The sequence below is a fragment of the Nerophis ophidion genome, linkage group LG10 (assembly GCF_033978795.1).
Source record: "Nerophis ophidion isolate RoL-2023_Sa linkage group LG10, RoL_Noph_v1.0, whole genome shotgun sequence".
NCBI lineage: Eukaryota > Metazoa > Chordata > Actinopteri > Syngnathiformes > Syngnathidae > Nerophis > Nerophis ophidion.
Window position 1 is genome coordinate 59,358,270 of NC_084620.1, and position 27,684 is coordinate 59,385,953.

Consider the following 27,684-nt stretch of genomic DNA (forward strand, 5'->3'; position numbering starts at 1 on the left):
ATGTGATAATAATATGTGACATAAACACATGACATGCAAAGCGAGATATATCAAGACTTTAAATCTTAGAATTTTGATGATCACTGCTTAAAGTTGTTTGGTTTTTTTAAAACACATTTTCAGAGATATTAAATTCAAGGTTTTTTGATAACCTTTAAACCATAATCATCAAAATTATAATTGAAAAAAAGCTTGCAATATCTTGAATTGCGTGTTATGAGCCTTTATCATATATTAGTTTCATTAGTAAATCGAATTGCTGAAATAAATTAACATATACACAATATACATTTTGTTTCTGTTTTACGTGTACATACTATAAATATAAACCTATCCATTTATGTATTGTGTGTGTGTGTGTGTGTGCCTGCGTGTGTATATATATATATATATATATATATATATATATATATATATATATATATATATATATGTATATATATATATATATATATATATATATATATATATATATACACACACCCATATGTATTTGTGATTATGTGTATATGTGTGTGTCTATATATGTATGGATATAAGTCTGCTTATATGTACAGTGTATATATATATGTACATATATATGTATATATATATATATATATATATATATATATATATATATATATATGCATTTATAGCCTATATAGACAGATGGATATACATTATATATGTATATATTATATATACATGTATACAGTATATATACACATACATGTATACAGTATATATACACATACAGGTATATGTATATATATATATACATATGTATGTGTATATATACATATATATATATATATATATATATATATATATATATATATATATATATATATATATATATATATATATATACATTTTTTTGTTTGTTTGTTTTTGTTTTGTTTGTTTTTTTGGGGTTTTTTTCAATTTCCCCTTGGGAATAAATTAATAAAGTATTTCTGATTCTGATATAGATATATATATATATATATATATATATATATATATATATATATATATATATATATACATATGTATGTACATTATATATGTATATATATATGTATGTACAGTATATATGTATGTACAGTATATATATACTGTACATATATATATATATATGCATGTATACAGATAGATACACAGACAAAGAGAGAGTTTATACAAACATTCAAATTATATATGTAATATTTGTTATGCTTTACCATTTTAATTTTAAGTTTAAAATAAAAACATGTATAAATATATAACATATTTTTAGTATATAGAATATTTTAAATATTTTTTTAACATTCGAATATTTTTCTCTTCCCACCTTTTAACTTATATAATAAATCCCTGAGTAAAAATAACAGTCGCCATCATGGTGAAGTACTTTAAACCCAACAAATGTTTCTTCTCACAGAGTTTCTAAAGAGTATCTTTTTCTTTGCAGAGAAACCTGACCCAGCCACTGACCTGGAACTCACCGACCAGACTGAAAGGAGTGTTCGGCTCACTTGGATCCCAGGAGATGAACACAACAGTCCCACACAAAGTATATAAAAAACAAACCAGCTTGCAAGTGTCAGTGTACTTGGTACATGAAACAGGAGATACATGTGTCCTGGCTTTTTCTTTGTCTTCAGAGTTTCTGATCCAATATGAGGATTTGCTGCACCAGCCAGGCGTCTGGGTCAACATGACGGAGGTCCCCGGTACGAGCACGACTGCACACCTGAACCTGTCGCCTTTCGTCTACTACTCCTTCCGGGTACTGGCGAAGAACCAGGTTGGCTACAGCCAACCCAGCCAGGCCTCACACCAATACCGGACCAACCCTGCTGGTAACGCCTCGTAGATAAACCAAAACAACTGAGACATTTAAAAGCAAAAGAGTCAGTAGACTTACTTGATGTTGCAGCCCCGGATGACAATCCATCAGACGTTCAGGGCGAGGGAACAGAACCTGGCAACCTCGTCATCTCCTGGAAAGTAAGCAAGTGAATGTCCCCGCCCCGTATCTACAAACCCTGTTTCCATATGAGTTGGGAAATTGTGTTAGATGTAAATATAAACAGAATACAATGATTTGCAAATCCTTTTCAACCCATATTCAGTTGAATATGCTACAAAGACAACATATTTGATGTTCAAACTGATAACCTTTTTTTTTTGCAAATAATAATTAACTTAGAATTTCATGGCTGCAACACATGCCAAAGTAGTTGGGAAAGGGCATGTTCACCACTGTGTTACATCACCTTTTCTTTTAACAACACTCAATGAACGTTTGGGAACTGAGGAAACTAATTGTTGAAGCTTTGACAGTGGAATACTTTACCATTCTTGCTTGATGTACGGCTTAAGTTGTTCAACAGTCCGGGGTCTTGTTGTCGTATTTTACACTTCATAATGCGCCACACATTTTGGATGGGAGACATGTCTGGACTGCAGGCGGGCCAGGAAATTACCCTCACTCTTTTACTACAAAGCCACGCTGTTGTAACAAGTGGCTTGGCATTGTTTTGCTGAAATAAGCAGGGGCGTCCATGATAACGTTGCTTGAATGACAACATATGTTGCTCCAAAACCTTTATGGACCTTTCAGCATTAATGGTGCCTTCACAGATGTGTAAGTTACCCATGCCTTGGGCACTAATGCACCCCCATACCATCACAGATGCTGGCTTTTCAACTTGGCGCCTATAACAATACGAATGGTTATTTTCCTCTTTGTTTCACAGGACACCCTGTCCACAGTTTCGAAGTATAATTTCAAATGTGGACTCGTCAGACCACAGAACACTTTTCCACTTTGCATCAGTCCATCTTAGATGAGCTCGGGCCCAGCGAAGCCGGCGGCGTTTCTGGGTGTTGTTGATAAATGGGTTTTGCTTTGCATAGTAGAGTTTTAACTTGAACTTACAGATGTAGCGACCAACTGTAGTTACTGACAGTGGTTTTCTGAAGTGTTCCTGAGCCCATGTGGCGATATCCTTTACACACTGATGTCGGTTTTTGATGCAGTACCGCCTGAGGGATCAAAGGTCCGTAATATCATCGCTTACGTGCAGTGATTTCTCCAGATTCTCTGAACCTTTTGATGATTTTACGGACCGTAGATGGTAAAATCCCTAAATTCCTTGCAATAGCTGGTTGAGAAATGTTGTTCTAAAACTGTTTGACAATGTGCTTACAAATTGGTGATCCTCGCTCCATCCTTGTGTATGAATTACTTAACATTTTAAAGAAGCTGTTTTTATACCCAATCATGGCACCCACTTGTTCCCAATTAACCTGCACACCTGTGGGATGTTCCAAATAAGTGTTTGATGAGCATTCCTCAACTTTATCAGTATTTATTGCCACCTTTCCCAACTTCTTTGTTACGTGTTGCTGCCATCAAATTCTAAAGTTAATGATTATTTTCCCAAAAAAAAAAAAAGTTTGAGTTTGAACATCAAATATGTTGTCTTTGTAGCATATTCAACTGAATATGGGTTGAAAAGTATTTGCAAATCATTGTATTCTGTTTATATTTACATCTAACACAATTTCCCAACTCATATGGAAACAGGGTTTGTACTTGTTTTTAGCAATATATTGATGTCGAATCAAATCTTTTCTAAGCCGCTAACAGGATTTCAGTCTAACGGCCCTGGTCTGGAGTACAAAGTCCTATGGAGGCAGAAGGACGTTGATGAAGAGTGGTCTTCCACAACAGTGGCCAACGTCACACAGGTGGTCGTGACCGGAACTCCTATCTTTGTACCCTACGAGATCAAGGTCCAATCCCTGAACGACTACGGCAACGGGCCGGAAGCTGAAGTAATCATCGGCTACTCCGGGGAAGATTGTAAGTGAGCTTTTTTTTTTTTTGTCGACTCTTACACTATTTGTTAAAACTAGGGCTGGGCAACGATTAAAAATTTCAATCGAAGTTAATCGCACTATTTCTCCGATTAATCGCAATTAACTGCATTGTATACGCAAAGCCCAATAATGAATTCAAAAGTAGTGTGTAGTGCATCTTTATTGGAATATTCTCCCACATGAACAAAAGCGCCAAAACATTTGTTGTGCAAACAATTTAAATCAGTCCTTGTTAAACAGTAGCAGTTAAATAGCATATTTTATGAAAATCAACTCCAAAAATGTAAATACAAACATTTAAGCTTATTGCCACTGCCAGGGTATTTAAGTTATCCTGTTTGTTATGGAAAATAAATATAATCTACATACAAATCTCTGAGCCACAATCATAACATCTGAACAGGCAATTTCTGAGGTAATAGCAGAAACATTTTTTTTATCAGGGATCTTATGTTTAAAAAACTTATATTATAGGTAGTGGGCTGTTTTAGGGAATTTTTGATCAAATTATCCGTAGTAGCAATATTAATAATGTTGTGTTTATTCTGCGTAGTTATTATGACCATATCTAGGAATTGATATGATGGGAATTTTCCGATTGTTTGCTTGGTGCTTTGATAAACTGAACGCATCATATACATGGTACTATATTGTGATGTTATGAGCCAGGGGAAAAAAGAACTACCCTACCCAGCATGCAACAGGAGTGAGGAGCATGTGCGGTAGCCCGGTATAGGTTGTGTCGCCATGACGGCATCTTGTATGTTGTGATATGCACGCTCTGAAAGCAAACGTTAAGAACTCAGCCAACATTCCTGGTCTGCATTATTCATAAATAGACAGACAACACATATACTCCGCTGCTTCACAGGCCGCTGGATGTAGCCGGCAAAGTATTCCCATGCTAGCTAGCCGGTCTAGCAAGCACGCCTCATTCAGTCCAAAACGGCCCGATCTATCCACATTCAGAATTGTCTGGCGGTCGTAAGTGATCCCGGAGTGACCACGCTGTAAGCCAGCCATGAAATTTCCAGAATTGTCCGGTATTTTTGCCAAATGTTCCATCTTTACCAAGAGCCCCTCGACGCCGGGCGACGCCATCTTGTTAAGAAAAGGCGTTAACAAAATAAAAGCATGTAAACAACATACGCAAATGTGCGATAAAATAATTGTCGGTGTTAATAGATTGATGAGTTAACGCGTCATTAACGCATTAATTTGCCCACCCCTAGTTAAAACATGTTCCGTCTGTGCTAACTGCCAACTTTTTGTTTTTCCCGTGCAGTGCCTACATCCGCGCCCGACGGCGTTCTGGTCATGGTTCACAACAGCACCCTGGCAGAAGTGCACTGGGAGCCGGTGTCCTCGCACTCAATCAGGGGCAAACTGAAGGGATACAAGGTAACGAAATGAGAGGCCTTGAGTGATTGAAGGTTGTGCTCACATGCTGTCATGCCGTTTGTTGTTGTGCGAAATATAATTCACGTCGACTGTCACACACAACCCTGACACTGGAACATACCTCACTAATAGAGGGAACTTAGCACCACCATGTGGTTACGCAATCATGGCTCGTCTCAGGGTCACAGCGGACTGATAAAGTTCCATGCAGATCTAAGCGAAGGCAAAATAATGCACCTTGGATGACAAACAGTTTGAAAAATGCATGTAAAAAGAAAAATAGACGTTATAAGGAGTTTATCAAGTCAAGAACAGAGAATGCTGGAAAACGATATGGGCCAGTTTAGCTCGGTTGGTAGAGTGGTCGTGCCAGCAACTTGAGGGTTGCCGGTTCGATTCCCGCTTCCGCCATCTGCCATTGTGTCCTTGGGCAAGACACTTTACCCACCTGCTCCCAGTGCCACCCACACTGGTTTAAATGTAACTTAGATATTGGGTTTCACTATGTAAAGCGCTTTGAGTCACTAAAGAAAAAGCGCTATATAAAATATAATTCACTTCACTTCAACTACAAAAACAAGTTGACCAATATATTGAGACAAGCAAAAAGGGAATATTACAAAAGAATGTTGCATGAAAATAAAAATAACACAAGGGCTACATGGAATATTTAAAAGGCCTACTGAAAGCCACTACTAGCCACCACGCAGTCTGATAGTTTATAAATCAATGATGAAATATTAACATTGCAACACATGCCAATACGGCCGCTTTAGTTTACTAAATTGCAATTTTAAATTTCCCGCAAAGTGTCATGTTGAAAACGTCGCAGTATGATGACGCGTGCGTTTGACGTCTCGGGTTGTAGCGGACATTATTTTCCAGCCCGATCTCAGCTATAAGTAGTCTGCTTTAATCGCATAATTATACAGCAGTGGTCCCCAACCACCGGGCCGTGAACCGATTGGTACCGGGCCGCAGAAGAATTTTTTATTAAAAAAAAAAGAAGAAAAAAAAAAAATGTTTTTTTTTTTTTTAATTAAATCAACATAAAAAACACAATATACACTTACATAGAGTGCACCAACCACAAAAAAATCCCTTTTTCATGACAGAAACGTCCCTTTTTCATGACAAAGAAGAAAAAAAAAAAAAAAGGACAACCCCCCCCGGGCCGCGGGACAAATTATTAAGCGTTGACCGGTTGGGGACCACTGTTACACAGTATTCTGAACATCTGTGTTGCTGAATCTTCTGCAGTTTTTTCAATGAATAATGGAGAAGTCAAAGTAGAAAGATGGAGGTGGGAAGCTTTTAGCCTTTAGCCACACAAACACACGGTGTTTCCTTGTTTAAAATTCCCGAATGTGAAGCTTTACTATGGATCAGAGCGGTCAAGCGAACATGGATCCCGACCAAATGTCAACCGGCAGTTTTCGGTGAGAAAATTGTGGTAGTAAGTCAGCTCCTACCGGAGACACCAGCGGAGCTTTGTCCTGGTGCAGCGCGTGACTTCCCTCAGAGACACTGGCGGTCAACACACCGGTGGCCACACCCTTCCGACTTTCAGGTACTGTGTAATCGCACTAAAACAATAGGCTGATACGGGATTTTCCAGAATTATCCTAGTTAATGTGTCTAATAACATCTGAATCGCTCCCACTGCAATTGGCTTTTTTTTTTCCTAGTCCTTCACTCTAAATTTCCTCATCCACGAATCTTTCATCCTTGCTCAAATTAATTATATATATGTATATATATGTATATATACATATATATATATATATATATATAAGGGTATATATATGTATATATATATCTTGATTGGATTATCCAGAGAATAGTGCTCGATACCGTGGTAGAGCGCAATATATATCTATATATATATATATATGTGTGTATATATATGTATATATATATATATATATATATATGTATATATGTATATATATGTGTGTATATATATATATATATGTGTATATATATGTATGTAAATATATATATATATATATATATATATATGTATTAATATGTAACACGTTAGCATATCTAAATAGGTTTGTTTTTGCCTGTTTACAAAAGTAAACTGGCAACAGTAAACAGGCAAAATTCAAATCCAAAAGGTCAGATTTTTCAGTACGGTGACATCTTTTCTGTATGGTTAAGTTCTAAACCCTCATACAGTATATTTTTGAAGACACCTTCAAATGTTTTCCTGAGGTTATATTGAAGTAACTGAAATCAATCAATCAATGAATCAATCAATGTTTATTTATAAAGCCCTGAATCACAAGTGTCTCAAAGGGCTGCACAAACCACAACGACATCCTCGGTAGAGCCCACATAAGGGCAAGGAAAAACTCACCCCAGTGGGACGTCGACAATGATGACTATGAGAACCCCCCCCCCCCCCCACCCCCCCCACCCCCCACCCAGGGGACCGAAAGCAATGGATGTCGAGCAGATCCAACATGATAACTAACGGTGCCTTCACGGTGTCTGGCAGGTATATTACCGGCGTGAGCGAGGTTTGCACAAGACCGAGGAGGAGGCAGATCAAGAATCTCAAGACCAGGTTCTGACCTTCAGCGGGAATAGTACTGAGGGCTCTCTGCCGGGCCTCCAACCCTACAGCCTGTACAACCTCTTCATCAGGGTCCTGAATAACAAAGGAGAAGGTCCTCCTAGTCCAGATAAGCAGTTTGAGACACCAGAGGGAGGTGTGTACACCCAAATGTAACATGGACGTTTCAGCTTTGTTTCAGTTGTCTGAAAGTTGTTGTGTTTCAGTTCCAGGCCCTCCTTCCTTTCTCAATGTCTTGAACCCCAGTTTGGACTCTCTCACTCTGGAATGGGGCCCACCGCTAAACAACAACGGACGCCTTATTGGATACACTCTCACATACCAGCCAGGTACCAGCACCCTCCTCCCGGCATCCATATTTGTAGTTTTAATTACAAACCCCGTTTCCATATGAGTTGGGAAATTGTGTTAGATGTAAATATAAACAGAATACAATGATTTGCAAATCCTTTTCAACCCATATTCAGTTGAATATGCTACAAAGACAACATATTTGATGTTCAAACTCATAAACTTTATTTTTAGAATTTGATGCCAGCAACACAAGACAAAGAAGTTGGGAAAGGTGGCAATAAATCCTGATAAATTTGAGCAATGCTCATCAAACACTTATTTGGAACATCCCACAGGTGTGCAGGCTAATTGGGAACAGGTGGGTGCCATGATTGGGTAGAAAAACAGCTTCCCAAAAAATGCTCAGTCTTTCACAAGAAAGGATGGGGCGAGGTACACCCCTTTGTCCACAACTGTGTGAGCAAATAGTCAAACAGTTTAAGAACAACTTTTCTCAAAGTGCAATTGCAAGAAATATAGGGATTTCAACATCTACGCTCCATAATATCATCAAAAGGTTCAGAGAATCTGGAGAAATCACTCCACGTAAGCGGCATGGCCGGAAACCAACATTGAATGACCGTGACCTTTGATCCCTCGGACAGCACTGTATCAAAAACCGACATCAATCTCTAAAGGATATCACCACATGGGCTCAGGAACACTTCAGAAAACCACTGTCACTAAATACAGTTTGTTGCTATATCTGTAAGTGCAAGTTAAAACTCTACCATGCAAAGCGAAAGCCATTTGTCAACAACATCCAGAAACGCCGCCGGCTTCTCTGGGCCCGAGATCATCTAAGATGGACTGATGCAAAGTGGAAAAGTGTTCTGTGGTCTAACGAGTCCACAATCAAATTGTTTTTTGTAATATTTGACATTGTGTCATCCGGACCAAAGAGGAAGCCAACCATCCAGACTGTTATTGACGCAAAGTTCAAAAGCCAGTATCTGTGATGGTATGGGGGTGCATTAGTGCCCAAGGTGTGGGTAACTTGCACATCTGTGAAGGCCCCATTAAGAAATACAGGTTTTGAAAAAACATATCCTACCTTCTAAGCGCCATCTTTTCATGGACGCCCCTGCTTATTTCACCAAGACAATGCCAAGCCACATTCAGCACGTGTTACAACAGCGTGGCTTTTTGAAAAAAAGAGTGCGGGTACTTTCCTGGCCCGCCTGCAGTCCAGACCTGTCTCCCATGGAAAATGTGTGGCGCATTATGAAGTGTAAAATACGACAGCGGAGACCCCGGACTGTTGAACGACTTAAGCTCTACATAAAACAAGAATGGGAAAGAATTCCACCTTCAATTAGTTTCCTCAGTTCCCAAACGTTAATTGAGTGTTGTTAAAAGAAAAGGTGATGTAACACAGTGGTGAACATGCCCTTTCCCAACTACTTTGGCACGTGTTGCAGCCATGAAATTCTAAGTTAATTATTTGCAAAAAAAAATAAAGTTAATGAGTTTGAACATCAAATATGTTGTCTTTGTAGTGCATTCAACTGAATATGGGTTGAAAATGATTTGCAAATCATTGTATTCCGTTTATATTTACATCTAACACAATTTCCCGAGTCATATGGAAACAGAGTTTCTTCCAAAAAAACATATCAAACTCTATAAATATGTCTTTTGTCGGCCATGTTTGACATGCTGTCACCCAGTCAACAACACCGTTGAAATGGGGACGGTCAAGATGATGGAATTTCCGGTCAACGAGACGACCGTGACCCTGGACAACCTGAACTCTAGCGTGCTCTACAAGTTTGACTTAAGTGCAAAGACGATCAAAGGAGCCGGAGCCAACACCACAAAAGAGGCGTCCACCGTCATGGAAACAAGTGAGTTAACTTAACAGGACAACGGCGGGCGGGGGGAGCAGCATGAGGTCCGACCACACTCACCTTCTGTGTCGCCACTATCCCTCTCTTTTTGCTTTCTCTCTGAAGCTCACACTGGTCCCACTATAGAGGCGGGTAAAGGTAACCAGTGAAACACTCCTTTTTTATTATCCCTGCATGTTTTAGGTGTAAACTTAAGCCTATGTTAGTGATAATATAGTAGGATCTTGATTGAAAAGTAACGTTCTGTCCCTCTAACCCAGGGGTGTCAAACTCGTTTTAATTGAGGGCCATTTCACAGTCATGTTCGCCCTCAGAGGGCCACTTCTTACAGTCAATGATATTATTACACAATTGCCTATGTATTTGATAATTATTTTTTTTAATATAGAATTATTTAAAAAAAAAAAAAGTTGATTTTACAGTAAAAACCTGACAGGTCAGTCGCTAAAATGTTACTGTAAAATTGACTATGTTTTTTTCAGCATGTTACTGTCATACTTGCCAACTTTGAGACCTTCGATTTCGAGAGGTGGGCGTGGTTGGGGGCGTGGTTAAAAGGGGAGGAGTATATTTACAGCTAGAATTCACCAAGTCAAGTATTTCATGTGTATATATATGTATATATATATATATACTTGAAATACTTGACTTTCAGTGAATTCTACCTATATGTATATATATATATATATATGTATATATATATATATATATATATATATATATATATATATATATATATGTAGGTGTGGGAAAAAATCACAAGACTACTTCATCTCTACAGATCTGTTTCATGAGGGGTTCCCTCAATCATCAGGAGATTTTAATGGAAGCATTCACATACAATGGTTTATATAGAGCACAGAGTGGGTGGGTACAAGCAGGCGTAGGGTGTGGTGATTGGCTCATGTGTTACCTAGGAGGTGTTTCCGCCTGTGGCGGCATGTTGAAATGATTTCACTGCGCTTGTTGAGGGATGATAGCTCTGGATGATATATAATAAACAGTTTCTCTTTTAAGCATAAGTTGCATCTTTTATTACCACTGTTGTAAGGTGTGCTGGATGCAAGAATTTGCCATGTTATTGAATATTCAACATTATTGTCTTTGAGGTTCCAGATGTGTTTGCTGAGTTCTGTAGAATTCTGCAAAGTCTGGTTTCTAAAGGAGGCGTTGTGATTATTCCATCTGGTTTTGAACGCTCCTTCGGTTAATCCTACGTACGTGTCGGATGTGTTAATGTCCTTGCGTATTACCTTTGCTTGGTAAACGACTGATGTCTGTAAGCACCTTCCGTTGAGAGGGCAATCAGGTTTCTTGCGACAGTTACATTCATTATTGGTTTCAGAGTCATTTAGTCTGGGGGTAGGCAGTCCTTTTGCAATTGCTTTGTTGTGGTTTGAAATGATTTGTTGCATGTTATTCATACAGCTGTAGCTCAATTTAATGTTGTTCTTGTTGAATATTTTTCTTAGGGTGTTGCCTTTGGGGAAGTGTTTGTCGATCAGAGTGAGGAACTTGCGGCCGATGTTGGTTGAGACGTCTTTGCTGAATGGCGGATTGTACCAGATGATGTTGTTTCGTTTTCTGCTCTTTTTTGGTTGGTTTCCTGGGGTGGGTTCATAGGTGAGGGTGAAGTTGTATCCGCTTTCATCAAGTGCTTTCTGGTACGGGGGGGTTGCTTGGTCGAATTCAGCTTTGCTGGATGACAGCATCGATAGCCTTTTATTAATTCCGGTAGGTATTCTTTTCGTGGTGGTGGGTGGGTGGTTGCTGTCGTGGTGCACGTATTGGAGTGTTGTGTTGGGTTTCGTGAATGGTTGGTAGCTGTTATTTCTCAGGTTGAAAGTGACGTCGAGGAAGTTGACGGTTTGCTTGTTGGCTTCAATCGTGATCCGTAGGCCGTTTTCTTTGAAGATTTGGCATATGCGCTTCTTGGTGTTCTCGCTGCTCCTTGGCGAGGCGCGGCACACTGCCAGTCCATCATCACGGTAAATACCAAGGTTCAGGTTGAGGCTAGCAAGCTGGGAGAGGAGGAAACTCCCAACGAGTTCGCACGTTTCTGCTCCGTCAAAACTCCCCATAGTAACGTCAAATGTTGAATTGTTCTTTTTTTGCCATGGTGTACTGTTGTGGATGAGTATGGAGTTCTTTGCGTGGATGATGATGTTTCTTTCGTTGCCTGTGATTGAGTCGTAGTCCGAGGCGAAGTTTAGTGCTTGGGTCAGTAGGTCTTGCGTGATGGAAGGGTAAAATTCTTCGATGTCGAAGGAGATAAAGTTGTGTTGTTGTTTGTCTTGGATGTTGTTGAACCATTTGATTACTGCTGCTGTATTTCTCCATTGGTTGAGTGGTGTTTTGTCCTTGATTTTTGCGTTGATTCTGTCCAGGATTATTTTGCTGATTTTTCCTATTTCGGATTTAGTTGGATTTATTAGTCGGCATGTTGGGTTATTTGCGAAGTTGGGTTTGTGGTCCTTCAGTGTGATGAAGGCTTCTTTGTTGGCTGTGGCGTCCACCCTGTCCTCAATGTCCAGTTCGGTTGCGATCCGCTTGTTTTCCAGGTGGATGTTCTGTAAAGTGTTGGGTTGCGCTTTTTTGTATGATTTGGTGATGCTTTTGTCCAGTAAAGAGTTATGTTCTGGTATGTCCATTCTGTAGAAGTTTGTGGTTTTATCGGCGGCTATGATGAGGTTGCTTACTTTCTTGATGCGCTCCGTGTCATTTTTCAGCTTGGTGAGGAATGGGTTGCGGGCTGGCTTAAATTTGACTGATTGTATCATTTTGAGCATGTCGTTCTCAAAGTCCTTTAATTCCTTGACTGTGGGTGGGTTCTTGGTAGATTTGAATCCGTAAGTTTCCTTTTGCGTTCCTTTTGTTTCAGGGTGGAGGAAAAAGTGTGCTTTCCACCGCATCCTTCTTAGGAAGTGTTCCGTCTTTTCTATGAGTCTTTGCTTGTAGTCCTTCTGCGCGGGTATGGGAATGTTCTTCGTGGAGTAGTCGATGCTGAACTTTTCCATTTCGGATCGTCGTACAGTGCTCAACAAATGTCAATTTGGAGCGGAATATGTCTTGATTGGATTATCCGGAGAATAGTGCTCGATACCGTGGTAGAGCGCAATATGTAGGTGTGGGAAAAAATCACAAGACTACTTCATCTCTACAGATCTGTTTCATGAGGGGTTCCCTCAATCATCAGGAGATTTTAATGGAAGCATTCACATACAATGGTTTATATAGAGCACAGAGTGGGTGGGTACAAGCAGCATCGACTACTCCACGAAGAACATTCCCATACCCGCGCAGAAGGACTACAAGCAAAGACTCATAGAAAAGACGGAACACTTCCTAAGAAGGATGCGGTGGAAAGCACACTTTTTCCTCCACCCTGAAACAAAAGGAACGCAAAAGGAAACTTACGGATTCAAATCTACCAAGAACCCACCCACAGTCAAGGAATTAAAGGACTTTGAGAACGACATGCTCAAAATGATACAATCAGTCAAATTTAAGCCAGCCCGCAACCCATTCCTCACCAAGCTGAAAAATGACACGGAGCGCATCAAGAAAGTAAGCAACCTCATCATAGCCGCCGATAAAACCACAAACTTCTACAGAATGGACATACCAGAACATAACTCTTTACTGGACAAAAGCATCACCAAATCATACAAAAAAGCGCAACCCAACACTTTACAGAACATCCACCTGGAAAACAAGCGGATCGCAACCGAACTGGACATTGAGGACAGGGTGGACGCCACAGCCAACAAAGAAGCCTTCATCACACTGAAGGACCACAAACCCAACTTCGCAAATAACCCAACATGCCGACTAATAAATCCAACTAAATCCGAAATAGGAAAAATCAGCAAAATAATCCTGGACAGAATCAACGCAAAAATCAAGGACAAAACACCACTCAACCAATGGAGAAATACAGCAGCAGTAATCAAATGGTTCAACAACATCCAAGACAAACAACAACACAACTTTATCTCCTTCGACATCGAAGAATTTTACCCTTCCATCACGCAAGACCTACTGACCCAAGCACTAAACTTCGCCTCGGACTACGACTCAATCACAGGCAACGAAAGAAACATCATCATCCACGCAAAGAACTCCATACTCATCCACAACAGTACACCATGGCAAAAAAAGAACAATTCAACATTTGACGTTACTATGGGGAGTTTTGACGGAGCAGAAACGTGCGAACTCGTTGGGAGTTTCCTCCTCTCCCAGCTTGCTAGCCTCAACCTGAACCTTGGTATTTACCGTGATGATGGACTGGCAGTGTGCCGCGCCTCGCCAAGGAGCAGCGAGAACACCAAGAAGCGCATATGCCAAATCTTCAAAGAAAACGGCCTACGGATCACGATTGAAGCCAACAAGCAAACCGTCAACTTCCTCGACGTCACTTTCAACCTGAGAAATAACAGCTACCAACCATTCACGAAACCCAACACAACACTCCAATACGTGCACCACGACAGCAACCACCCACCCACCACCACGAAAAGAATACCTACCGGAATTAATAAAAGGCTATCGATGCTGTCATCCAGCAAAGCTGAATTCGACCAAGCAACCCCCCCGTACCAGAAAGCACTTGATGAAAGCGGATACAACTTCACCCTCACCTATGAACCCACCCCAGGAAACCAACCAAAAAAGAGCAGAAAACGAAACAACATCATCTGGTACAATCCGCCATTCAGCAAAGACGTCTCAACCAACATCGGCCGCAAGTTCCTCACTCTGATCGACAAACACTTCCCCAAAGGCAACACCCTAAGAAAAATATTCAACAAGAACAACATTAAATTGAGCTACAGCTGTATGAATAACATGCAACAAATCATTTCAAACCACAACAAAGCAATTGCAAAAGGACTGCCTACCCCCAGACTAAATGACTCTGAAACCAATAATGAATGTAACTGTCGCAAGAAACCTGATTGCCCTCTCAACGGAAGGTGCTTACAGACATCAGTCGTTTACCAAGCAAAGGTAATACGCAAGGACATTAACACATCCGACACGTACGTAGGATTAACCGAAGGAGCGTTCAAAACCAGATGGAATAATCACAACGCCTCCTTTAGAAACCAGACTTTGCAGAATTCTACAGAACTCAGCAAACACATCTGGAACCTCAAAGACAATAATGTTGAATATTCAATAACATGGCAAATTCTTGCATCCAGCACACCTTACAACAGTGGTAATAAAAGATGCAACTTATGCTTAAAAGAGAAACTGTTTATTATATATCATCCAGAGCTATCATCCCTCAACAAGCGCAGTGAAATCATTTCAACATGCCGCCACAGGCGGAAACACCTCCTAGGTAACACATGAGCCAATCACCACACCCTACGCCTGCTTGTACCCACCCACTCTGTGCTCTATATAAACCATTGTATGTGAATGCTTCCATTAAAATCTCCTGATGATTGAGGGAACCCCTCATGAAACAGATCTGTAGAGATGAAGTAGTCTTGTGATTTTTTCCCACACCTACATATTGCGCTCTACCACGGTATCGAGCACTATTCTCCGGATAATCCAATCAAGACATATATATATATATATATATATATATATATATATATATATATGTCTTGATTGGATTATCCAGAGAATAGTGCTCGATACCGTGGTAGAGCGCAATATGTAGGTGTGGGAAAAAATCACAAGACTACTTCATCTCTACAGATCTGTTTCATGAGGGGTTCCCTCAATCATCAGGAGAAATCTCCTGATGATTGAGGGAACCCCTCATGAAACAGATCTGTAGAGATGAGGTAGTCTTGTGATTTTTTCCCACACCTACATATATATATATATATATATATATATATATATATATATATATATATATATATATATATATATATATATATATATATATATATATATATATATATATATATATATATATATATTGGGGACGGCGTGGCGCAGTGGGAGAGTGGCCGTGCGCAATCAGAGGGTCCCTGGTTCAAATCCCACCTTGTACCAACCTCGTCACGTCCGTTGTGTCCTGAGCAAGACACTTCACCCTTGCTCCTGATGTGTGCTGGTTGGCGCCTTGCATGGCAGCTCCCTCCATCAGTGTGTGAATGTGTGTGTGAATGGGTAAATGTGGAAGTAGTGTCAAAGCGCTTTGAGTACCTTGAAGGTAGAAAAGCGCTATACAAGTACAACCCATTTATCATTTATATATGTATGTATGTATGTATGTATGTATATATATATATATATATATATATATATGTATGTATATATATATATGTATGTAAATATATATGTATATAGAATAGAATAGAAAGTACTTTATTGATCCCTGGGGGGAATTCAGCACCACAGGTTGCTCACAATAAACAATAATAATAAAAAAATAATATATATCATATAGTATATATATAATATATGAATAATATAAATGTATTCTACATTTAAGTGCAGTCAAGAAGGAACATATGCATTATACAGTCTGATGGCTGTCGGTATAAAGGATATATATGTATATATATATATATATATATATATATATATATATATGTATATACATACATATATATATACACAGTAGGGCAAAAAAGTATTTAGTCAGCCAGCGATTGTGCAAGTTCTCCCACTTAAAATGATGACAGAGGTCTGTAATTTTCATCATACGTACACTTCAACTGTGAGAGACAGAGACAGAAAAAAATCCAGGAATTCACATTGTAGGAATTTTTAAGAATTTATTTGTAAATGATGGTGGAAAATAAGTATTTGGTCAACCATTCAAAGCTCTCACTGATGGAAGGAGGTTTTGGCTCAAAATCTCAGGATACATGGCCCCATTCATTTTTTCCTTAACACGGATCAATCGTCCCGTCCCCTTAGCAGAAAAACAGCCCCAAAGCAAGATGTTTCCACCCCCATGCTTCACAGTAGGTATGGTGTTCTTGGGATGCAACTCAGTATTCTTCTTCCTCCAAACACGAGGAGTTGAGTTTATACCAAAATGGATACATGGATGATACAGCAGAGGATTGGGAGAATGTCATGTGGTCAGATGAAACCAAAACATAACTTTTTGGTTTCAATATCAGCAGTGTCCTCCTGACCGTCACCGTCAGCGTCGGGTTCAAAGCGGTATGGCTCTATCCCTTGTTGCTGTTGGGCCTCATCCACAAATATTTCATCCTCGCTCAAATTAATGGGGAAATCGCCGCTTTATCGGTCCGAATCGCTCTCGCTGCTGGTGGCCATGATTGTAAACAATGTTCAGATGTGAGGAGCTCCACAACCCGTGACGTCACGCGCACATCTTCTGCTACTTCCGGTACAGGCAAGGCTTTTTTATTAGCGACCAAAAGTTGGGAACTTTATCCTCGATGTTCTCTACTAAATCTTTTCAGCAAAAATATGGCGAAATGATCACGTACGACCGCCAGACACTTCTGGATATGGACATATTGGGCCGTTTTGGACTGATAGACGCGGGCGTGCTAAACATGCTAACTAGCATGGGGATTCGTCGGCGGCTACGTCCAGCGGCCTGTGAAGCAGGGGAGTCTAGTAGCAGCGGGGGCCGTCTACGGAGCAGACGCCAGCGGTGTGATCGGAAACGCGGATGTCGAGCGGGGCTAAAAACAAAGCAGAAGGCTAATCCCCACAGAACACCACTTTCCTCCATCCCGAAGACGGATTTAGATGGAAAATGCGAGACTACTGGTCTGGGTAAGGAGTCAGTTAAATTAGAACAAGTTTTTTCTGCTTTGAGTGTTTCAGAGTTGGACATGTGTTTTACTGAGGTGGCTAACTATGATGCGTGCAGTTTATCAAAGCAACAAACAAACAATCGGAAAATCCCCGTTACTGAGGTGGCTAACCATGATGCGTGCAGTTTATCAAAGCAACAAACAAACAATCGGAACATTCCCGTCGTATCAATTCCTAGATATGGTCGTAATTATACTGAATGCACTGGGCATAATAAACACAACATTATTAATATTGCTACTACGGATAATTTGATCAAAAATTCCCTAAAACAGCCCACTACCTATAATATAGGTTTTTTAAACATAAGATCATTGTCTCCCAAAACGTTGTTAGTTAATGATATTATCAGAGACAACAATCTTAACGTCATCGGTCTCAGTGAAACCTGGCTTAAACCAAACGACTTTTTTGCGCTAAATGAGGCATGTCCTCCTAACTTTACACATGCGCATATTGCCCGTCCGCTTAAAAGGGGTGGGGGGGTCGCACTAATATACAACGAAAACTTTAACCTTAGTCCTAACATAAATAATAAATATAAATCGTTTGAGGTGCTTACTATGAGGTCTGTCACACCGCTGCCTCTACACCTGGCTGTTATCTACCGCCCCCCAGGGCCCTGTTCGGACTTTATCAATGAATTCTCAGAGTTCGTTGCTGATCTAGTGACACACGCCGATAATATAATCATAATGGGGGACTTTAATATCCATATGAATACCCCATCGGACCCACCGTGCGTAGCGCTCCAGACTATAATTGATACCTGTGGTCTCACACAAATAATAAATGAACCCACGCATCGCAATGGTAATACGATAGACCTAGTGCTTGTCAGGGGTATCACCGCTTCCAAAGTTATGATACTCCCGTATACTAAAGTATTGTCCGATCATTACCTTATAAAATTCGAGGTTCAGACGCATGTTCGTCAAACTAATAATAATAATAACTGCTATAGCAGCCGCAACATTAATACGGCCACAACGACAACTCTTGCTGACCTACTGCCCTCGGTAATGGCACCATTCCCAAAGTATGTGGGCTCTATTGATAACCTCACTAACAACTTTAACGACGCCCTGCGCGAAACCATTGATAACATAGCACCGCTAAAGTTAAAAAAGGCTCCAAAAAAGCGCACCCCGTGGTTTACAGAAGAAACTAGAGCTCAGAAATTATTATGCAGAAAGCTGGAACGCAAATGGCGCACGACTAAACTTGAGGTGCACCATCAAGCATTTAGTGATGGTTTAATAACTTATAAACGCATGCTTACCTTAGCTAAAGCTAATTATTACTCAAATCTCATCCACCGTAATAAAAACGATCCTAAATTTTTGTTTAGTACGGTAGCATCGCTTACCCAACAAGGGACTCCTTCCAGTAGCTCCACCCACTCAGCTGATGACTTTATGCAATTCTTTAGTAAGAAAATTGAAGTCATTAGAAAGGAGATTAAAGACAATGCGTCCCAGTTACAACGGGGTTCTATTAACACTGACACGATTGTATATACGGCGGATACTGCCCTCCAAAATAGTTTCTCTCGTTTTGAGGAAATAACATTAGAGGAATTGTTACAACGTGTAAATGGAATAAAACAAACAACATGTTTACTTGACCCTCTTCCTGGGAAACTGATCAAGGAGCTCTTTGTATTATTAGGTCCATCAGTGCTAAATATTATAAACTTATCACTTTCCTCGGGCACTGTTCCCCTAGCATTCAAAAAAGCGGTTATTCATCCTCTTCTTAAAAGACCTAACCTCGATCCTGACCTCATGGTAAACTACCGACCGGTGTCTCACCTTCCCTTTATTTCAAAAATCCTCGAAAAAATTGTTGCGGAGCAGTTAAATGAACACTTAGCGTCTAACAATCTATGTGAAACCTTTCAATCCGGTTTCAGGGCAAATCACTCGACGGAGACAGCCCTCGCAAAAATGACTAATGATCTATTGCTAACCATGGATTCTGATGCGTCATCTATGTTGCTGCTCCTCGATCTTAGCGCTGCTTTCGATACCGTCGATCATAATATTTTATTAGAACGTATCAAAACACGAATTGGTATGTCAGACTTAGCCCTGTCTTGGTTTAACTCTTATCTTACTGATAGGATGCAGTGTGTCTCCCATAACAATGTGACCTCGGACTACGTTAAGGTAACGTGTGGAGTTCCCCAGGGTTCGGTCCTTGGCCCTGCACTCTTCAGCATCTACATGCTGCCGCTAGGTGACATCATACGCAAATACGGTGTTAGCTTTCACTGTTATGCTGATGACACCCAACTCTACATGCCCCTAAAGCTGACCAACACGCCGGATTGTAGTCAGCTGGAGGCGTGTCTTAATGAAATTAAACAATGGATGTCCGCTAACTTTTTGCAACTCAATGCCAAAAAAACGGAAATGCTGATTATCGGTCCTGCTAGACACCGAACTCTATTTAATAATACAACTCTAACATTTGACAACCAAACAATTAAACAAGGCGACACGGTAAAGAATCTGGGTATTATCTTCGACCCAACTCTCTCCTTTGAGGCACACATTAAAAGCGTTACTAAAACGGCCTTCTTTCATCTCCGTAATATCGCTAAAATTCGCTCCATTCTGTCCACTAAGGACGCTGAGATCATTATCCATGCGTTTGTTACGTCTCGCCTCGACTACTGTAACGTATTATTTTCGGGTCTCCCCATGTCTAGCATTAAAAGATTACAGTTGGTACAAAATGCGGCTGCTAGACTTTTGACAAGAACAAGAAAGTTTGATCACATTACGCCTGTACTGGCTCACCTGCACTGGCTTCCTGTGCACTTAAGATGTGACTTTAAGGTTTTACTACTTACGTATAAAATACTACACGGTCTAGCTCCATCCTATCTTGCCGATTGTATTGTACCATATGTCCCGGCAAGAAATCTGCGTTCAAAGGATTCCGGCTTGTTAGTGATTCCCAAAGCCCAAAAAAAGTCTGCGGGCTATAGAGCGTTTTCCGTTCGGGCTCCAGTACTCTGGAATGCCCTCCCGGTAACAGTTCGAGATGCCACCTCAGTAGAAGCATTTAAGTCTCACCTTAAAACTCATTTGTATACTGTAGCCTTTAAATAGACTCCCTTTTTAGACCAGTTGATCTGCTGTTTCTTTTCTTTTTCTTCTATGTCCCACTCTCCCCTGTGGAGGGGGTCCGGTCCGATCCGGTGGCCATGTACTGCTTGCCTGTGTATCGGCTGGGGACATCTCTGCGCTGCTGATCCGCCTCGACATCTCTGCGCTGCTGATCCGCCTCCGCTTGGGATGGTTTCCTGCTGGCTCCGCTGTGAACGGGACTCTCGCTGCTGAGTTGGACCCGCTTTGGACTGGACTCTCGCGACTGTGTTGGATCCATTGTGGATTGAACTTTCACAGTATCATGTTAGACCCGCTCGACATCCATTGCTTTCCTCCTCTCTAAGGTTCTCATAATCATTATTGTCACAGACGTCCCACTGGATCATTATTGTCACCGATGTCCCACTGGGTGTGAGTTTTCCTTGCCCTTATGTGGGCCTACCGAGGATGTCGTGGTGGTTTGTGCAGCCCTTTGAGACACTAGTGATTTAGGGCTATATAAGTAAACATTGATTGATTGATTGATTGAAGTACGACACATAGAATGGACCTGCTATCCCCGTTTAAATAAGAACATCTCATTTCAGTAGGCCTTTAACCAATCAGCGTTTGACCCCTCAATGGCTCCTGAAGGAACTATATTTACCCGGATAGTTGCTGGCGCAAACGCTGGAGGGTAACTTATTTACCAGAGTAAATTGGAAAGTTCCTGTAAAAAGAGTCTTTAATGAGTGAAAAGCATACCACAAAAGGCCCCCGAGCCACACTTTGGACACCCCTGGGCTACATGCATGAATTCAACTCTCCTGTGGGTAAAATAGTGTGCACGTGACTAAATCAGGCGCCAAGCATGTCGGCGGTGTAACTTTCTCTGTGTGTCTCACTCTTTCAGGCCCCACAGAACCAACAACACCCGTCACTCAGTCCCCCCCAGTTCACAAGGGTACACTGCATTCTCTATGTCACACTTATGCTGCCAATCAGTTTGGAAAACACAGGTTTAGGGGGGCACTAAGTAGACCAGGTACAAAACCCAAAACCAGTGAGGTTGGCACGCTGTGTAATTCTTAAATAAAAACAGAATACAATGATTTGCAAAACCGTTCAACTTATATTCATTTGAATAGACTGCAAAGACAAGATATTTAATGATCAAACTGAGAAAAACTTGACAAATGATCTCCAACTTAGAATTTAATGGCAGCAACACATTCAAAAAAATTGGCACACGGGCATTTTTACCACTGTGTTACATGGCCTTTCCTTTTAACAACACTCAGTAAACGTTTGGGAACTGAGAAGACCAATTTTTGAAGCTTTCCAGGTGGAATTATTTCCCATTCTTGCTTAAGTTGTTCAACAGTCTGTTGTGGTATTTTATGCTTCATAAAGCGCCACACATTTTCTCTGGGAGACAAGTCTGGACTACAAGCAGGCCAGTCTAGTACCCGCTGTAGGCACAACGTTCAAAAGCCGGCATCTGTGATGGTATGGGGGTGCATTAGTGCCCAAGGCATGGGTAACTTACACATCTGTGAAGGCACCATTAATGCTGAAAAGTACATACAGGTTTTGGAACAATATATGCTGCCACTGGACGCCCCTGCTTATTTCAGCAAGACAATGCCAAGCCACATTCAGCACGTGTTACAACAGCGTGGCTTCCTGAAAAAAAGAGTGCGGGTACTTTCCTGGCCCGCCTGCAGTCCAGACCTGTCTCCCATGGAAAATGTGTGGCGCATTATGAAGCGTAAAATACGACAGCGGAGACCCCGGACTGTTGAAGGACTGAAGCTCTACATAAAACAAGAATGGGAAAGAATTCCACTTTCAAAGCTTCAACAATTAGTTTCCTCAGTTCCCAAACGTTTATTGAGTGTTGTTAAAAGAAAAGGTGATGTAACACAGTGGTGAACATGCCCTTTCCCAACTACTTTGGCACGTGTTGCAGCCATGAAATTCTAAATTAATTATTATTTGCAAAAAATATATAAAGTTTATGAGTTTGAACATCAAATATCTTCTCTTTGTAGTGCATTTAACTGAATTTGGGTTGAACAGGATTTGCAAATCATTGTATTCCGTTTATATTTACATACACGGGTATAGCTCGGTTGGTAGAGTGGCCGTGCCAGCAACCTGAGGGTTGCAGGTTCGATTCCCGCTTCTGCCATCCTAGTCACTGCCGTTGTGTCCTTGGGCAAGACACTTTACCCACCTGCTCCCGGTGCCACCCACACTGGTTTAAATGTAACTTAGATATTGGGTGTCACTATGTAAAGCGCTATATAAATATAATTCACTTCACTTCACATCTAAAACAATTTCACAACTCATATGGAAACTAAGTTTGTATAAGTGGAAAAGGTTTTGCAAATCATTGTAATCTGTTTTTATTTACCATTTACACAACGTGCCAACCTCACTGGTTTTGGGGGTTTGTATATTTTCGATATATTGACAATTATCAATTACTGATTTCTACTGCTCCCCTACAATAATCAACATTGATATGACACGTTTCCACAACCATTTTGGAACAAATGCTATTTTCCTATGCACTTAGCGCCCTCTGTAGGCCCCGTGTTTGGCACGTTTAATACTTCAGTGTCCGAGGAGGGTGCGCTGATCAGTTGGGAATACTTCGGACCCCATAAGAACGTTTATGTGGAATACACGGTCGAAAACAGTAAGGCTTTGCTTGGTTTTTGCAGCATGTGGTCTCAGGTAACCTGCCCAGGTGGTAAAAACATCTCTCCCCTCTCCATCATCAACTTTCAGGCAAAGAGGACTGGAAAAAGGAGTCGGTAAACGGCTCGCACTCGCATGTGTTAAAAGGCTTAAAGCCGGGGACGTCCTATAAGGTGCGCGTGGTAGCTCGAGACCCGGCCGGGCCCACGCTGCACAGCACCAAGGAAGAGGTGGTCACGGTGCCAGGTGAGGCGGCATGCCTCAGCGTAGATACAAAGTCTTTCTTCCATCCGAGCATGTTATCGCCTTCATTCCAGCTTCCTCCCACGTTCCTGCCTCCATCGCTGCATTAACCCATTCCAACATGCCTTGTTTTTTTTTGACAAACTCCACGTCAACGCCATTTTTGTGTGTGTCCAGCCGTGCCCAGTCGCCACGTGGACATCGCCACCCAGGGCTGGTTCATCGGACTGATGTGCGCCATCGCTCTTCTCATCCTGGTGCTGCTCATCGTCTGCTTCATCAAGAGGAACAAGGGCGGCAAATATCCAGGTAACCCGTTTCAAAAATGAAAAATTAGAGGTAGCGTGACGTCAGAGGTGTAGGCCTGGGCCGACAACAAATTTTGCTCGACGATTTATTGTCCTAATATTATTTTCAGTATTATGTAATTAAGCACTGATAGATAGATAGATAGATGGATAGATGGATAGATGGATGGATGGCTAGATGGATGGATAGATAAGTAGATAGATAGATAGATAGATAGATAGATAGATACATAGATAGATAGATAGATAGATAGATAGATAGATAGATAGATAGATAGATACCGTATTTCCTTGAATTGCCGCCAGTGCGCTAATTAATTTAAAACCTCACTCCGGCAAGCGTGCGCTAATTATTTTAACACCTCTTCTCACTCCGGCGCTTGCCAAAGGCATGCGGTAAATTTAGGCCTGCGCTTATAAATTTGAATGTGATGTAAGGATACCATCATGAAAAGCACATTTAATTAAAAAAAAAAAAACGTTATTATGGTCTTTCCTTTACTTATAAATGAAGTCCATGCGCAGCTCGGTTGGTAGAGTGACCGTGCCAGCAACTTGAGGGTTGCAGGTTCGATTCCCACTTGTGCCATCCTAGTTACTGCCGTTGTGTCCTTGGGCAAGACACTTTACCCACCTGCTCCCAGTGCCACCCACACTGGTTTGAATGTAACTTAGATATTGGGTGTCACTATGTAAAGCGCTTTGAGTCACTTGAGAAAAGCGCTATATAAATATAATTCACTTCACTTCACATCAAAAGCATCGATAACTTGTTTATAGAAGTCTTCCTTATCTTTCTTCAGTTTTAAAAGTCTCTCTGTCTCGATGGAGATCTTCCTTTATTACCTGCTGCTTGCATTGAAAGTCCAGTTTAGAAAACTGTTTTATTTTAGCTATGTAATCCTCCATGTTAAAAGTGCAAGCGAGAGGAAAAAATAAACGATCGCTGCTTGTTGTCACTTCTTCTGCTGGCGAGTAGTCTCAAGAAGGATCACTAGCGCCCTCTACCACCAGGAGGCGGGAGTCATTTAATGACTCATATTTGACACACGCAGCTACGGTATATTAATAAAACATAGCTGCTTGCTGTTCTTTTTAGCATATTCAATAGCTTGGACCTTAAATCCTACTGAATAGCTCTTAATCTTCTTCCCTTTATGCGATTTCAAATGATTGAAATCAGCCTCCTCCATTTTGAAAATGATGACAGGTGAAGTGTCACTCGTGACGTGACGAGTTTGACCCAGTGGAAATTCTAGACGTGCGCTAATAAAAATAATATTTTGCGAAACGAGTTTGACCCGGCGTTAATCCTGAGCCGGCGGTAATGCTAAGCATGCGCTAATTATTTTGCGAAACAAGTTTGACTCGGCAGTAATTCTAGTCAGGTGCATATTATATACCCGGCGGCAGTTCAAGGAAATACGATAGATAGATAGATAGATAGATAGATAGATAGATAGATAGATAGATAGATAGATAGATAGATAGATAGATAGTATTTTATTGATGCAGGGTTGCTAAAACTTTTTGACCTCGGGGCCCCAGATTTCCACTACAGATAGAACTGGGGCCCACTCAAATATTACCACTGAATTAGTAATCTTACTCTTGTTTTGAATCGTTTTCAATAATTATATCTAACCTATCCAATGTCTACAATTCTGTCAATTAATCTGAAATCATGTGTAAATCACAAAGATTATCAAGGCTTAGGTCAGGCTGATTACAAAAATGAATACTTATCTAATATACTTCAAAAGGGACACATACAAATTGATAATAAAAATATTTACATGTAATCACACATTGCTAAAAAAAAATTATATTTTTCTTAAATAAACTGCCAATAAAGATAAAGTACAAGTAAAAATACAGCTTCACCCCTTTAGCCTTTAGTCATATTTTTTGCGCTTGAGAAGCTTCTCTATGACTTTAGCGCCATACTTCTTCTTTTTGTTTGATATTGTCATTACTGCCACAAGTGGTGGAAAAATGTATTACGACTAAATACCGCTTAGCCCATACGGACCTCAACTGATAAACAGTTATTTTTTGGCGGTCTTCTAGTGGGGCGCTTCCCGGCCCTATGGTGAAGAAACACCGCACTAATGTAATCATAATATATAATAATAACGCAAGTAACCCTTTCAAACGCAATAAACTTATTTTTGCATTAGTACTTTTCCCCACTGTAACTGGAAAGTCATGAACTTTAAATTATCCTTAATAAGTTAAAAAAAATAAATAGACTCTGTTAAAGAAAATTGGCATTTCAAAAATGTTGATTTTTTTCCCCGCAGCAAGAAAAACTGGCTCAGTTTTTTTGTTGTTGCAATGACCTTCCAACAAATTCGGCATACTCGCTTGTTTGTTTGCGTTGATAGGCCAGTCCTGCTCATTCCCTTTGTAGTTGAAATATTCCCACAACACGACATTTGTCTTTGCAATCACCTTTTTTTTCCCTCCCAATTCTTGTTACTTTGCGGTGCAACGACACAATTAATCATGATATTTTAATTAAAAAACTAGAACGTTATGGCATCAGAGGTTTGGTCTTGAGCTGGATAAGAAGTTATTTAACCAACAGGAAGCAATTTGTGAAGATGGGTGAAAATAGTTCAACACGATTGGATATATCTTGTGGTGTACCCCAGGGATCAATACTGGGACCAAGATTGTTCAATCTTTATACAAACGATATTTGCAAAGTTACAAAAGACTTGAAGTTATTTTTATTTGCAGACGACACAAATGCTTTCTGTTCAGGAGAGAACACACAGAAGATAATACAAATAATAACGGAAGAAATTAATAAATAAAAAAAAATGGTTTGATAAAAACAGGCTATCTTTGAATCTCAGTAAAACTAAAATAATGCTATTTGGTAACAGTAGAAAAGAGCATCAGACACAAATACAAATAGATGGAATAGTTATCGAAAGGGTAAAAGAAACCAGATTTTTGGGAGTATTAATAGATGATAAAATGAACTGGAAATCTCATATACAAAACATACAACATAAGGTGGCAAAAAATATTTCAATAATGAATAAAGCAAAATACGTCCTGGGCCAAAAATCACTTTATATTCTCTACTGCTCGCTAGTGTTGCATATCTGAGTTATTGTGCAGGAATATGGGGAAACAACTACAAATGTGCGCTACATTCGTTAACTGTGTTACAAAAAAGATCGATTAGAATAATACACAATGTTGGATATAGAGAACATACAAACCCTTTATTTATTGAGTCAAAAATATTAAAGCTCGATGACTTGATAAAATTGCAAACAGCTAAATTGATGTACAAAGTAAATTATAACCTGCTACCAAAGAATGTACAACAATTCTTCTCAACTAAAGAGGAGAAATATAACCTTAGAGGAAAATCTAACTTAAAACATTTGTATGCCCGTACAACACTTAAAACCTTTAGCATATCAGTATGTGGAATTAAATGATGGAATGGATTAAGTAAAGAAGTTAAACATTGTACTGATATGAGCCAGTTTAAGAGGATGTTTAAATTAATA

At 40.2% G+C, this 27,684-nt stretch overlaps 1 protein-coding gene across 9 annotated transcripts in view; it reads left to right on the forward strand.

Annotated features, from left to right (window-relative positions):
- The window catches only part of nrcama (neuronal cell adhesion molecule a), a 144,228-nt gene that overhangs the window by 94,191 nt on the left and 22,353 nt on the right, over window positions 1-27,684 (forward strand). For 5 of the 9 annotated variants that reach the window (XM_061914272.1, XM_061914273.1, XM_061914268.1 and 2 more), the window contains 13 exons: window positions 1,415-1,516; window positions 1,608-1,805; window positions 1,883-1,953; window positions 3,592-3,817; window positions 5,120-5,235; window positions 7,742-7,955; window positions 8,026-8,148; window positions 9,823-9,999; window positions 10,108-10,140; window positions 21,799-21,849; window positions 23,473-23,595; window positions 23,688-23,843; window positions 24,018-24,149. In XM_061914272.1, coding sequence (XP_061770256.1) covers window positions 1,415-1,516; window positions 1,608-1,805; window positions 1,883-1,953; window positions 3,592-3,817; window positions 5,120-5,235; window positions 7,742-7,955; window positions 8,026-8,148; window positions 9,823-9,999; window positions 10,108-10,140; window positions 21,799-21,849; window positions 23,473-23,595; window positions 23,688-23,843; window positions 24,018-24,149 — 1,722 coding nt within the window. The remainder of the gene's footprint in view (window positions 1-1,414; window positions 1,517-1,607; window positions 1,806-1,882; window positions 1,954-3,591; window positions 3,818-5,119; window positions 5,236-7,741; window positions 7,956-8,025; window positions 8,149-9,822; window positions 10,000-10,107; window positions 10,141-21,798; window positions 21,850-23,472; window positions 23,596-23,687; window positions 23,844-24,017; window positions 24,150-27,684) is intronic. The other 4 variants (XM_061914274.1, XM_061914275.1, XM_061914276.1 and 1 more) reach the window with 2 other exon arrangements.